The following is a 15,546-nucleotide window of genomic DNA, read 5'->3' as shown; positions in this document are numbered from 1 at the left end:
GCTTGTGTGATTGGAGGGTATCTGGATGCCTATTATAAGACTGTCCTACATAAATGAGGAAAAGTTGAGGTGCCTTTATTATTCTTTTGTTCCACTCTTTCTTTCTATGGGGAATTTGCCAATGCAATATCACGGTCTTCCTTTTAAACAAACAAACAAACAAAAAAGGCAATGGCTGTTGAAAATAGCAATTCCAGTCCTAATAACCACTGGGAAGCATTTCTTGCTCAATTTTATCCTACTTTTTCTACAGCTAGTTACAGTGGATCAGTATATTTGATTTGGGAGAAATGAAGTAACAGCTGCCTAAACTGAGCTTGAGCACTCCTGAATTTTGAGGTGTTCAAATCTGGAAGGCAGGTGCTGGTGGGGGGTGCTGTGGCGCCGCCGGGGAGCACAGCAGCATGTATGCAGCAGTGTGTGTGGCGCTGCGTGGAGACAGACACACTGGTCTGACTGGCACGGTAAGGGGGCAGGAGGGTTGGATGGGGCGGAGGTTCAGGGGGGGGCAGTCAGGGGCAGGGAGAAGGGGGCGTTAGATGGGTCAGGGGTTGGGGGGCCAGTCAGGGGACAGGCAGCGGTTGGATAGGCATGGGAGTCCCGGGAGTTTGTCAGGGGACAGGTAGGGAGTGGGGTCCTAGGGCGGAAGTTGGGGGGGGGGGGGAGTCTCAGGAGGGGGCAGTTGGGGACAAGGAGAAGAGAGGCTTAAATAGGGGGTGGGGTCCCAAGGGGCAGTTGGGGGCAGGGGTGATTAGGAGACAGGGAGCAGGGGGGGTTGGATGGGTTGGGGTTCCTGTGGGGGGCAGTTGGAGGGAGTGGATGGGGGCAGGGTGGGGCTACCCTCCCGCTCCTTGGAGTGTCCTATTTTTTGAATGTTAAAATATGGTATCCCTACTCACAGCGCAGCTCTCCATTCACTGCAGGCTGCAGCATGAGGTCTCAGCTACTTCACTCCCTCCCCCTCTTTCCTGTTGCTAGTGGCCAAAGGAATGCTGGGAAATGTAGTTCTTTCCTTGCTCCAGGGCTGGCTCTATAGGTAGGGAGCTAACCAAGGAACTACAGCTCCCAGGGCCCCCTGTTGGTTCTCAGCTCCCATGCTGGATCCCTGCCGCCCCTGCAAATGGGCTACCCCAAGCACGTGCTTGCTTTGCTGGTGCCTAGAGCCGCCCCTGCCTAAGACTCTGGTCCAGCAGAGCTCTGAAGCACATGCACTGAATTCAGTGAGACTCCACCATGTTTAAAAGTTATGCATGTGCCGTCCTGGACTGCTGCCTGCTTACGCAGAACTCAATAGGAACATTCACCTTGATTTCAAGAGAAGCAGGAGCTTAGAGATCCCAATACTTCATCTCCATTTTTCCTCCTGCAGTTCCAGTCCATTAGTGCTTGCTCTGACCCCAATTACTACTAATGAGACTAAGTTAGCCTGGTCTCCTTTATAACTTCCCCTTACCGCCTGCGTTTGCAATCATTTGTCATGTCTCCCTTGGGCTTTTTTCTGCACTCCACGATGAATAAGCCCAGTTTTAAATGTTCTAAGATAGCAGAGTAATGTCCTTGATCTTTTATTGAACTCATTTATTGGTGCTGCTTTTTTAAAAACAAAATCCTTTTTTAAAACCTATAAAATATTTATCGCAGATGCACAGCCTGCAAAACTCTTTCACTGCTGATTAAGAACCAGCTATTGCACCGAGAACCCTCAGCTTTTTAAATAGCTCTGCAGAAATGGAGAGCCTGACCCAGAATACATGTCCTAATTACTTTCCTGCACATTTTGGACCAGACAGCTTCCTCCAAATGATCACACTGTGTTGTCTTATTCCCTGCCAGAACTGTGTTCAGAGTAGAAAAGTGCAACAAGCAGGTAAGAGAAAAGAGTATCCTATTGGCTTGTCAAATGCCCTAAAGTTGGCATGAAAGGGGCATGGTTACTACATATATTGAGCCCTGGTATCCTGAATTTTCCTAGTCTTTTTTATTATTCTACAAAAATATGATGATGGTTTAGCTAGTGCACTGTGTGCTACAGCTAGCTACACTATGCAAAGGCAGGGAGAGAAACACATGATGCAAAATACCCAGGGCCGGCTCCAGGCACCAGCCCACCAAGCTTGTGCTTGGGGCGGCATTTGGAGGGGGACGGCGCGGTGCGGCGCTCTGGCTCCAGCTCCGGCCTCTGGGGAGAGCGGGGCCACGCTTGGGCTCGCTGCCCTCCCCTGGGCGCTCTGGCCGCCGGGGAGAGCGGAGCCCCAGCCGGGCACTCCGCCCTCCCCCCGGCGCTCTGGCCGCCGGGGAGAGTGGAGCCCCGGCTGGGGCTCGCCGCCCTCCTCCCAGGGCTCTGGCAGCCGTCCCCCCCGGCCACTGGGGAGAGCGGAGCCCCGGCCGGGGCTCACCGCCCTCCCCCCGGGGCTCCGGCCGCCCTCCCCCCCGTGCCCTCCCCTGCCGCGCTGCGGGGGGGGGGGGGCGGAGGCTTTTTTGCCTGGGGCGGCAAAAAAGCCAGAGTCGGCCCTGAAAATACCACGTTGGATATAAACAATTCTTGGGTGTTTTGATGCCAGCATGGTTTCTAGAACTTTTTAATAATTCCCTCGTATACAATTTTTAATTTAATTTCTCTTGTAACAAAATCCTTTTATGACATTCACAGAACAACATGAGTTTTTTCTGGTGACCTTAATGCCTTGAGAGCTTCATTGATTTAATCAAGTCAATTTAGTCCTGTGGATAAAATTGCTACCTTATATTTCAGGCATGTCCATTCCAAATCATCTTGGTGACACATTGTTATTAAAAACTTGTTAGAGCTTTTTCTCACTCTGTCAGCAAAAAATGCATTACTACATTTTCAAACTCTTAATTACTTACAGCATTCCAAAATTCACTGCATTCGACACGTTTAAAAGACTTAGTTGAAGCAGCAAAACGTGATATGCAGTATTACCCACCAGAATACTGCTATCCTGCCATTTAAGAGCATAGACATGTCTGCAACATTCAGAAAGTTAAAACCTGGTTTCTTCATATCCACTGAGGAATGGAGAGATACTTCTGGTGCAAGACCCTTGACCCAAGGTATCAAGCAGGGAGTGCAAGTAAGATGGAGCATGTTGGTTGTGTTTTGAAGGGAACTGCCATTAAAGGGAGGCAGCTTCACATGCCCACACAGCCCCAGTGGCATATAGTTCAAGAGGAAGGGGGTACGGCGTGCAGAAGAACATTACCGTAGTTCCTGGGTAAGGAGTTTGTGAGGAGCGTTGAGACCTGATCATGTTAAACTGTTGTGTGTTTTGAACATGGAACGTTACATTTCAGTTTGTTAATAAAAATTCTTGTTAAATCCAAGGCAGAGCAAATCATTATTATACAGGCAATGCCAGAGTTTATGCAGGGCTTGGCTAATAACAGGTATTTGGGTTATTTGGCTAGCTTGTGACCTTGTTTCATGACCTCGGCTACCATTACTAACTCGTTTCAGAGTAGCAGCCATGTTAGTCTGTATCCGCAAAAAGAACAGGAGTACTTGTGGCACCTTAGAGACTAACAAATTTATTTGAGCATAAGCTTTCGTGGGCTACATCCCACTTCTATGCATCCGAAGAAGTGGGATGTAGCCCATGAAAGCTTATGCTCAAATAAATTTGTTAGTCTCTAAGGTGCCACAAGTACTCCTGATTTTATTACTAACTCGGTGCATCTGCAACATTACTAATGTGGTGCAAGCATTTTTGTGCACCACAGGGGTCAGTGAAAGCAGAATCAAACCCGAAGTCTTATTCTAATGAACTTTTGCAACATTTTCCATCAAAGAATGTTACCTGCTAGTTTGGTGTGGGCATTCGCTACCTATCATACATGAACAATTGGAAGCCTCTAGCAAATGTTGTCTTTTTCAGTGGGTTGTTTCCAGTGTATTGCAGCTGGCAGACCAGAAAAGCAACAGTGGGTGGAGTGATGTCAAGTGAGATCAGAGAGACTGCTAAATCCACAACCATCCTAATGAATAATTGTAAGGGAATGCAACTGTTCTGAATGAAACAGAGTCAAGAATGCCACATTGGGGCACTGGTCAGAGAAAGTGTTTCTCCCCACCGGAAATGATTGCTCCTGGTAACAGTTTGCTACAGAGCATACAAAATGAGAAGGTGCGCTCGACCTAGTTTTGTGCAATCTACCAGAGTCAATTCAGAAAAGAAATGTCTTTGAACCACCAAGCAACAGCATGCACAATATAAATAAATGTGATGTCCTCCCAAGGAAGGTCACTCCGTGTGTATTACTGTATTTGCTACAGAACACCTGTAGAGAGGCAGCATGTTGCCATGGGCAGGGCACTGCACTGGGGGCAGATCCTCAGACAGCGTTAAGCGTCATAGCTCCATTCTGGGATATTTTACTTCGGCTGAGGAGCTGTCTCCTGCGTTCTATTCCCAGCTCTTCCACTGACCTGCCGGATGGCCTTGGGTAGATCACGTCAACTCTCGGCCTCTGTTTTCCCTCGTGACCTTTGTCTAGTTCGATTGCAAACTCCTTGGGACAAGGACTGTTTCTTCCTACGTGTCTGTACAGTACCTGACTGAGTCCAGCTGAACCTGCTGAGCGCCACTGTGACGCGAATCCGAAGAGAAGAAAAAGCAGAAGGCCGCTGGGTTAATTCTTTAGAACAAGTTTTTATTTTATTTTTTTCTCTGACAAAAAAACATTAAAGTTTTACATTTCCCCACCCCCCCCCGTTTTTTTTTTGTGGTTTTCCTTTTGGAGCCAAACGAGCATTTATGTTACAATATATCCACCTCGTCAACATGCAGTGCTGAGCTCAGCAGCTGGCTTAGGAGAGGTGCACCCAGACTTCCACAGGGATCACGGCTTTGGTCCGCCAATAAGAACTGCATTTATTGGAGGGATCTTGGACTTGCCCTGGATGTGCCAGGACTGTGACTATGGAAAAAAAACCCAAAAGGGAATGCTGTGTGCCAGTTTGATTAGCATGCACTTTGCACCTCAGCAGCTGCTCTGCTTTCTCTTAGTCAATCGTCATATGCTTCAGGTAACGAGCAAGTGAAAACGGCACAGAGTCAACTCCAGAGGCAATAGTTGTTGTTTAGAACAGCTGGATGTCTCAATACGACTGGGGATCAGTTAGCCAGCTGTGCACCAGTAGTAGTATTGTATTGGTACACCTCCAGTTGGATTGGACTGAGCAGGGTCTGGTTATCCTGAAACACTAGATCCAGATGCAGAGACTGAACTATTTCCCTGATTTTCTCTGCCTCCCCATATCCTGTCATGGCCCTCTCCCTGCATGGACATTCTTGTTAGCTCCTCCCCCACCTGATGTCCTGCCATGGCCCTCTCCCTGCATGGACATTCTTGTTAGCTCCTCCCCCACCTGATGTCCTGCCATGGCCCTCTCTCTGCATGGAAGTATATTGTTACCGCCCCAGTTTTCCTCCTGCTATGTTGAAGGGTTATTAAAGTCATAAAGAACATCTTCTGGTTGGATTTAAGAAAACATCCCCTTGGTTTGGAGATTCTTGCTCCAAGTACAGCAGTGATGCTTGGAACCTGACCATAAGCGGAGAGCTTAGCAGCAGAATCTCATGGGCTTGTCAAGGGGGAGAAAGCTTCTGTTGGCTGTCAAGCCTTCTTTAGGCCATGGAAGATACATTATACAGAAGCAGAGTTAGTCCGGAGACTTACAAAAGGGTATGCAGGCTGCAACAGTACCTTGAAACAATCTGTTCCCCTATGGGGAGTCTTTCCCTTAGCTCTCTCATTTTTTGGTTTCACAGGCCGATACAGTATTGTCCCCATTTGCTTTCAAATCCTATGACCCCCCTGGGGTACTTTATCCCCTTCTAGAGGTGTAACCACATCCTGGACTTTGCAAGGTAGATCTAATCAGTCCAGGCTTGTGGTGCCACGGAAAAGAAAGATTCCCAACACTGTGGTTTATAGTGTAGCTGCGTACAAACAGTTTCTGTATGTTAAAAAAACACCAGTGTAGATGAATAAAAAGCTCTACTCAGGTTCCGCATCCATGCTATCGATGGATGCTCATTACTTGGCTGATGAACCCAACAGGTTTTCAATAAACCAGCTGGTATTGGCATACCATACGGAAACTCTCATCAAATAATTTGGACGAGGGCTACTCTAGAACAGGGGTGGCAATGTTTTAGCACTTGTTTCACACAAAGGGACAAATTCTGCTTTAGTACCATGGATGCCAACCATCCCGCAGTGTTTTATTTTAATGGCACTTTGATTTTTACTGTTTCTCCTCGCTCCTGTTTTTATGGTTTCAACAGCAACTAACTTGTCAAACGGAAATTTCAAATGATTACCACCCAAGACCACTGAGAGTCAAGAAGAAAATGCTTCCATCTCCTAATCCAAATATGTAGTGAAGTGTCTGTGCAATACATGGGTGCAGGGGGGAAGGGGGAGAGAGACATTCCATCCAGGAGCTGGGAAGCACAGAGCTCCCCTGACTGGCATCTTTAACATCTGGAGAGAAACCCAACTTCCATGCTACTTCAAAGTTTTGGCTCCAGGAGCTGGACATGCCCCTTTCCCATCACCAATCTCAGTTCCGATTTGAGTGTCATGGCTCCAACTTTTGGAGAGAGATTGAGTGTCCATGCTGATTCAAGGCATTTTGGGAAACAGCTTGAACCGGGGACTGATTTTGTGTGTCTGGAGAGCAGACCCACCTATGTAGGTGCTCAGATGGTATGGCAATAAGCAGACTGTAAATACTTAGCTTGATCAGATAGATCTCTCTAACCTATCTCAGCCCCATTTCAAGCCTCTGGCGCCATCACTAGGCTGGAAACCCCATCTAAGTCCCGATCCTGCTGTAGCATTCAGACAGATCTGAGCCCACTCCTGGTTCTGTGCTCTAGGATCTAAAGAGTCAACAGATCTCAGTCCTGAATCCAGACTTCACTACCTGCAGAGCCACCTGTAGCCAAAGCTAGATTCCAGTTCCAGCTACAAGCAAATGATCTCGTGGCCAGTCAAACTCTGAGCTGAAAGATCCATCATTTCCCTGGTGGCATATACCAGCACTCTGTCTAGATTGCTGGGGGCAAGGGGAACACACCTTCCCTCAGGTGGGGGGGACCAGGATAAGCCTTCATAGGGGAGAGAGACCAGTCTGTGTGCCGAAGAGATATTAAGCTTGAAATATGAGTTTAAAAATTAAGAAATATTTCAAAACTCATAAACTTCATTGCACACTTGCTGGCCTGCTAGAACCATAATAATGAGACATAAGTTATAAGCTTTAAAACCAACGTGAAACAAGGATCCTCTTTATAGTCCCCCCGCCCACCTAATGCACACACACAAGAGAACCCCACCTCCCACCCCCAGTAATGTATTTACACAGAGCATGGCTTATTGTCATAAATCTTTTTGCATTTAGAAGGTCAAGATGCAAACCCCTTTATTTACAATACGTATGGGGGAGGGTCATCTCATCCACACTCCACCCGCCCATGACCACCTCCTAGCCCAACAGTTTGTACCATGAGGAGATATGCCTTTGCGAGAGACCTTTGGAACAAGCTGACAGTAACACAGCTGCCTTCCTGCTGCTGGAGAATCAGAGTCAGTTCCTCAAAGCTGACTGGTTCAGAGTTATCCAGCTGCTGATTACTTCCTGTCAGTTCTGGAGTAATTAGTTTTCCCTTTGTTTTGTTTAATTGTGACACATTTCTCTGGTATCAGATTGCAGGACCGTACAGCCATGCATCCCGCACCCCACCCCAGTTGGAATAATAAATGTGGGAGCCATCCTTAGGTTTCAGAGGAAATAGCTAATGGGGATGAATAGGGCAGGTCTCACCTCTTGATCCAGACAGGTACTGAGTACCTGCAATGTCCCTTTGTCACAGGGAGTTACGAGAGCCAGAATGGGCCTTTTACAGCTATTGATTCTTCTTGTATGACACGTGGCAGCCCTACCTAGGCCTCACTGCACTTCACCTAACCTGAGAGGCATCAAGCTCCAAGGAGCTGTGATACACAGGGGGAGCGACATCTAGCCAAGAAAAGCCCAACAGCCAGGTGGAGGCACATCTGGCACTGTCCATGGACCACAAGGGTCTATGTTCAAGTCTCCTTGGGGGTGTTGTGTGCTGCCCCAAAGGGGAAGGGGCTCAGGTAGTTACTAGCTCAGAGCTGCAGAGGCAGTGGCTGCTGCTGGCAGACAGATGCACCTTCTCCAGATTCACTTTACACGGAAATATTTGAGTCAGGAAATCCCCTGAGCGAGTCTTTACATTTTGGCTAAATGAAGGACTTAAAAGAGTGAAAGGAAATCGATGGGCCTGGACCCAGACGCAACGAGGCCTGTGCTGCATTCTCCTGACAGCAGATATGTTTCCAAGGTCTCTGCTGCCTGCCTCTCCCTGGTGTTCGAAAACGCTCTTGTGAGCTTCCTGGGCAATACATGTACTACAAATTGCAGGAGAGACGTTCTTCGTACTGTCAAGAAGCTACCAAAAGCTCTTTATAATGGCAAACAGATCGGCAAGGGAAAGCTCCATATCGGAAATGAACCTGAGCCAAACCCCCAGACCCAGACAGCCCCAACTCTCTGAGCTGAATTCACACAGCCCAGCACAGCAACTCAGGCCCATCTCTACCAACCTGAGTCTAAAGCCCCCGAGAGGGCCCTCTGCTTAAAACACAAAATGCCTCACCCCCCGAAAACACTGAAAGTCAGAGCCACATGCCTAGCCCTGGCAATGACAGCCCAGCCCTTTAATCACTGTTTGTTTGTTTGTAAATGCACCCATCCCCATATCATCTGGTGCCTGACAAATTAAAACCAAGCAACAGAATAAATGAAACTGCTACGTTTCTGTATGGTTTGGCAGGTGGGCTAACGAGATCAAGCATAATGAGGTAGAGAGATCCTGCAAAGAGGTTTTGGATGGCAGTGAATTACTGGGCAGCCATTTGGACCTTGGGTTAACCCTCATTACATTCCAGCAGGATGAGACCTGGAAACCGGACAGCATGGGAGCTGACAGGAGAGCTGGCTTGCTTGCTGAGAGAAGTTAAGTCGCTGGAACGGGGTGGTCCAGGTCACTTTTAGGGATGCTTTGTGTGAATTAAGCAGCTGAAAGAGCTGTGCAGGGATGGATTCATCACTTGTTTAGGGACAGTGAGAGGGTCAGATAGCTAAGAGAGGGGTAGGATGGCTGGGGAGGAATTGGGTAGCTTGCTGGGGGTGTTTGGGGGTGGCAAGAGGATTTGGCATACAGGAGAGAGGGACAGTCACTCCTTGGAGTGAGGCACAAGGGCACAGATAGGCAGTGAAAGCATTTGGCACCTAGAATACGGATCTTTTCCCCAATCTCTCCCCTTGATAACTGTTCTTAGAGCTGGCTGGCTTGATAGTTCTTAGAGCTGGCTGAAATTTTTCATTGAAATTTTTTTTCAGAAACTCAGAAAACGATGTGAGAGGCTGATCTTCACTTTCAGTTTCAGGACAGCGAATGCCACCAGGATTTCTAAGGACCAAGCTGTAGCTTATCCAATGGGTGGTGCAGAATTAAATGTCACTTGTCTAGAGTTAGGTTTTGGGTGGCCGAGGCTGCTGCACAACATGGACAAACTAAAACACAATAACCCTCTGACAGAAACGAGGGCATGATTGCAAGAAGCTAAGCTAAGGGCCACATGCTCACACTTCCCAGTTAGCCACCCCAAACATGTGCCTTCAGAGCACAGCATCCCCTTCTAGTATGACAAGGCACACCAACGTAACTGTAGATGCACAATTCGGCATCACGACTGGCTCGAGTAATATAGTACATTGGGTATTATTATTACATAGCATCTTCGGTCCCAAAGCATTTATACAGCCCCCATGCCAAAGTCTAGTCCTGCTGCAATGAATGGCAAAACTCCCACTGACTTCAAAGGAACCAGGCTTTGGCCCTGTATGTACAAAGCAAACTGAAATGCAACCACCTCTGGGGTGGAAACAAAACAGCTACCCTACACTAGCATCCCTCTGCCACAGTGAGCACAGCAGAGAACACACATTTGAAACCACAGGGGGAATTCAGGCTGGCAGAACAGAATTACAGAGCAGTTACAACTGGAGCTGGAATTTAGCCACATGCTGTATTTTAAATAGTACAGTTCCTGTATTAGGAAGTTGTCCCAGATGACTCAACTTCATGAACTCTACGGATAAGCACACTTGTCCCGAATATGCTGCACTGCAGTACTGCAGGCAGGCTTACTCATCCATACACTGCTCAACCCTCTTCCTACAGCCAGACAATCCCGGAGTCCCCCAGCACCCCTTATGCTGAATCCGCTTGCACCCTCCACCTCACCACTCTGAGCAGGAGGAGGATTTTAGCCCATTTATCTATACAGGTACCTTAAGACAAAAGCTGCTATATAATAATACCCACACCATTATATTATTGTTGCCAGCTGCTGATTGCTGGTTTGTTCCCTTCCATTTGCATGTGTATGTGGAAGGGAGGGGCCAAGCCATCCTGGGAACACTGGAAGCGTGGGCAGCCAGCTCTCCCCTCTCAGACTGGATTTATTTTGTGGCATAGCTGGACTTTAGGAAAGGAAAATTTCAATTTTCAAGCAGACCAGGCCAGCCAAAAACTAACTGCAGACAAATCCATTCCAATCCAGTCCTGCCTGCCGGGTAAGCTTTTGGTCTGCACTCGCATATCCTTCGTGCATTCGGGTCCCAGTTCAGTATAGCATCTAAGCACATGCTTAAATCCATCCTAATTCAGTGTAGTTAAGCATGTGCTCCCATGCTTTGCTGGAGAGGGATGGATTGCTGAACCAAGGCCTGAACAGCCTAAAACCGGAAGTGAAAATCAGCCTCCTACCTCAATTTCTGCATAAAGGCCACTGAATGGGACAGGAAATGGTTGATTTGCTAAATCTGTTTTTTGAGTCCTCTAAAGGACTTGTGCCAGGTACTGCACATTGGGGACAGCACACACGGCTGATTACATATGTGCTTCCCTTGAAGATTATCGCTGAAAGAGAGAAGACAGAACATGTGCCTAGAAACACACCTTCCGAGGGAAAATCAGTCCTGTTTACAAGAAAGCCATGTCATATAGAATAAACGCACTCCCCCGTCCTTCTCCCACAGACTGAAGTGCTATGCATATGCAGAATTGCAGAGCTATGGGATAGGTGGCAGAGCCATGGGAGAAAAATGGCATAACCATGCAATAAACTGCATTGATCTTGCTCCTTCATTCCCCTTGCTTGCACTCTGTCCACTAATCCATCCTCACACCAGGATGACTTCTAACAGCCGAAAACCCTGAGCAGCTCCCCAAATCAACCTGCCACAGAATTGTTTCTTCTTGCCCCCAAATGTGGAATTTCTCCCCATCATAATTAGACGGGGCAGAGGCCCCTTCACAGGCGATCATCATTCCTGATGCAGGGACAGCTCAATGGCCAAATACTACATAATGCTGAAGTGCTAGAAATGGGAGCTTTAAGGGGAGATTTGTTAAAGGCCCAAATGGGAGTTAGGTGCCCAGTGTTCACTGACCTTCCAGTGAGATGTGGGTTCCTAACCTCCATGGCTCCTTATCCCATTGGAGAGGGGAGATTCTCAGCGAGATACACAGCATGCTGCTCCTAGCTCTGGAAGGTGACGAAATACTGGGTCTTGCAGCCATGATGTTTTTATGGTTAATAAAGCTCATTTTAGGTCTCGTTGCACCTGGCTAACAGGTGAAGGGATACAATAAACAGTCCCAATACACCTATCTAAAACTTGCTCCAAATGGATTTTTTCTGTACACTGCATGGCATAATACAGCACACTGGTGTAATGGAAAGGTTGAAGAGGTCCTTGTTTTGGGTTGAGCTGACAATTCACCCCTGAGTAACGTAACCTTCTCAAGCCAATGCTAATAAAATCCTGCTTGCATGACACTGTCCCATCAGGTACTTCATATGTATATTTTAAAGCTTCTCAAACAAACCTTTTTCAATCCATACAAGATTGAAGGCACATTGACGGTGCCAATCTGTCTGTGAATTGGGGGGAGAACATTCTGCCTGGAACTGCTCCAGAGTGCCCGTAATTTGCCAGTGGAAGAGTAGGCAGCAGGCCACGAGGCAGGAAGGTTAAGATTTTGGAAACTGACTGGGGTCACACAGCTCATGGCAAATTGAGAACAGATGAGAAGCTAAATCCTCCAGTCGGCTTTGAAAATCTCAACCATCAAAACCCTCCTCCATTCCAGGTCAGAGAGAGCTTGTCAAGCCCAGGAGGGGTTCTAATGACGGTGGTGATGCAATCCATGTCCAGTTCCTGCACCTGAACTTGGGAAATAAAGGATGCTGCCCACATTTTTTCCAGGAGGGACGTGGGGACTGGATTCAGTCTGTAGCATTGCCTCTGCAGGAGATCTTGAAAGGCTAATATGCCTAAGTGTCCCTCCATGCAGCGATGAAGCCGCTTGGGGAATGGGGAGGGGAGAAGCGTTCACCCCCAATAGCCATGCTTTCCATCTGCACCTTCCATCCCCTCTCTAAACCAATTAGTCTGGTTTTGAAAAGTACTGTGCTCAGTCCTTCAGTTTCATTGTTCGAGAGGGTGGATGCATTTCCTCTGGGTCTCTTGGGTAAGGACTGGGCTGGGCAGAGATTTATGTACTTATCTGCATCACCTAGCCCTGCTCAATTCGCACTAGGGTGGCTCATTAGGGAAAAATCTGCTCACGTTTGCCAAAGCAGTTTGCTAGTGCACAACACTTTCACGCTCAGACAGTACAAAGGGGCATCAGTCAGGACCTGATCCAAAGCCCACTGATATTTGTGGGAACACTTCCACCGACTTTAGTAAGCTTTGGATCAGACCCCGAGTGCACACTCTGTCCGTGCATCAGTGGAATGCAGAGGCACCTGAGCCGCAGGGAGGAGAGTATGGTGCCAGGCCAGCCACACACACGAGAGGGAGTGGGGAGGTATTGGTGTAAAGAGAGATTCCCACTCCCTTCTCTAGATTTTCATAGTCCCATGGACACCTATTTGAGTTCCTCGCTGGGCTAAGTGTAAACTGGGAAGTGGTAACTTCTTTGGCACACGCTCAGATCCTCAGTCTAGCTGGTGCTCAACCACATGCAAAAATCACAGCCCAGCAATAATACCGCCACCCATGTTAATATCTCCCGGGAGGCGTTTCCTTTTGTTTTAAATCTGTATTTTGCATTTCAAACAACAGGTCTGCCGCCTTCCAGGCAGGGGGAAAGAGGGGCCTGACCCAGCCGCGTTTGTCCAACAGAACAAGACCCAGGGTAGGAAAAATACCATACCTGGCATTGTAAGTCAACAGAAAGTGTTCGCCTGCTGGCTAGAGGTCCTGCGGGAGAAAGGTGGCCCTGGAGATAGCGTGCACCAGTTGACTAAAACAAATACCTGCATGTGTATATCTTTATATATACAGCATATAAATATATATACACACACATACCGTATATACACACACACACCTATAGTTCTCAGTATATAAATAATATATGTACGAGCAAGGTGGTTACGTTCAGCAGCATTGCCCCCAGCCCCTCCTCCCACAATCTCCCCATGGTACAAGCCGTTTTGTTTTGGTTTCACCTGAACCCATCCCCTCCCATCATGCACAGCAGCGGCTGGCTGTCCGCTGGGCCCCAGGGCCACCGCCCACCCCCACCCCACCTTCCTCCTGGCAGTTTTGTCACTAATGCATCTGGGAAGCAAACCAAAAGCCACGGGCAGCACAAGAGAACCCCAGTGACGGTGTCCGTTTCTCTGGAAGGGCCCCGCATCTGTCTCGATCCTCCCACTCCGACTTCCCAAGGGAAAAATGAAACATGCCCAAAGCCGCCTGCTGGGATCTTTTGCCAAGCTTCAAGGGACCAAGGCAAATACAAATAAATCTCAGGGTCCTGGCTGCTTTCTGCTGAGTTTTGCTTGGCAGCGGATCCACCCTCTGGTTTCCCATAGGCATAAAGTCCTGTTTTGCTTGGGAGGGGCACTTCCATGGTTTCCACACTCATCCCACTGGTGCCTGAGCCTTACTGGACCAGAGGCGTGCAAGCGAATCAAATGCTTCTTTGTGCAGAAAAAAGGGGGGAGGGGTCAGCGGGTTCAAATTTTTTTTGCACAAAGATTTTATTTCTCCTGCATTTGATTTTGGGTTCGTTTCATTCCCACGCGTGGCGAAGAGCATGCAACAGAGGGAGGGAGCGGCCTCTAGCACTTGTCATCTTCTTCCGTATCACTTAGCACGTCGATGCTAGCCCCACACATCACCCCCTGCGCTGCCCCTCTCCTCCTTCTCCTGTAGTGCCCATTGGGCATCTGCCAGCCATGCCGCAAAGGAGGGGCTGACCCGATGGTGTTGGAGCGGCCAAGGCTGGTGGCGACAGCAGCCTCAAAGGTGAGCGTCTCCTCCTCGCCGCAGTCTGAGGCATGGGAGTCGTCATGCAGGGCCAGGTATGGCTCCGAGATGTAGCGATGGGGGGTGGAGTGCCGGCTCTGCTTTCCCTGCGGAGAGCTGGAAGACTCGGTCAGGCAGGTGTCATTCGTCTCCAGCGCCTGGGAGAATAGAGGGGACCCCCCCTCGCTCTCATCCGGTTGTGGGGAGGTGTCACCAGGGTGCCGCATCATGGAGGCATAAGAGAGGAGCGGCCGTGGCTTCGGGGGGACCGGAGGGAGTTGCCGGCGACCTCGTCTCGGGGTGCTGGTGTCAGATATAGAGGGGATGGAGCTTTCACTCAGGGAGCCCGTGCCCTGCAAAATGGAAGGAGACAATCATGTGTACAGTACAGCTGGGATGGGATGGTTTGGTCAAAAGCTGCAACCTGCCCCTTCAGAAGCCCCTGATGAAAAGCAATCTCTCCATGGCTGCATCTTCCCTAGGAGATGAGGTGTCTTCTTAACTCCAGTTAGCCACGGGGGAGCCTGGTCTTGAACTCAACCTGCAAACTCGTATGAATACTCCAATCTGCTTTGTCTTCACGAGGATTTTACCTTGAGTTACACCTGGGCTACATCTAAAATTCCTCGCTACATTACTCAGGGCTGTGAAAAATGTCACTCCCTATGCAATGGAGTTAGATCAACCTAAACCCACTGTAGACACCGCTAGGTCGACGGAAGAATTCTGGTGATGCAGGGAAGCATCTACACTACAGTAGCAGCGCTGCAGCAGTGCCCCTGTAGTGTAGACACACCCATAGCTAACTCGAGTTAAGAACACAATGGCTATGTCTACATCAAACCACTGCAGCTGCATCGCTGTAGTGCTTCAGCGTAGCCAATCACTACAGAGACGGGAGGGGTTCTCCCATCGGTGTAGCTAATCCACCTCCCTGAGAGGCGGTAGCTAGGCTGACGGAAGAATTCTTCTGTTGACCTAGCGCTGTCTACACCAGGCATTGGGTCGGCTTGACTATGTCTTTGAGGGGTGAGAATTTTTCACACCCCTTAGAGACATAGCTATGCCAATGTAGCTCTTCAGCATAGACC

The 15,546-nt window shown here is 48.6% G+C and overlaps 1 protein-coding gene across 3 annotated transcripts in view; it reads right to left on the bottom strand.

Moving 5' to 3' along the window:
• Nucleotides 1-4,650: 4,650 nt before the first annotated feature.
• The window catches only part of CACNA1E (calcium voltage-gated channel subunit alpha1 E), a 218,712-nt gene continuing 207,816 nt past the window's right edge, over nucleotides 4,651-15,546 (bottom strand). For all 3 annotated transcript variants that reach the window (XM_054037983.1, XM_054037984.1, XM_054037985.1), the window contains one exon: nucleotides 4,651-14,808. In XM_054037983.1, coding sequence (XP_053893958.1) covers nucleotides 14,269-14,808 — 540 coding nt within the window. In that variant the 3' untranslated portion in view covers nucleotides 4,651-14,268. The remainder of the gene's footprint in view (nucleotides 14,809-15,546) is intronic.

This window comes from Malaclemys terrapin, chromosome 8 (genome assembly GCF_027887155.1).
Source record: "Malaclemys terrapin pileata isolate rMalTer1 chromosome 8, rMalTer1.hap1, whole genome shotgun sequence".
Classification (NCBI taxonomy): domain Eukaryota; kingdom Metazoa; phylum Chordata; order Testudines; family Emydidae; genus Malaclemys; species Malaclemys terrapin.
This window is presented reverse-complemented; position numbering and strand designations above follow the sequence as displayed.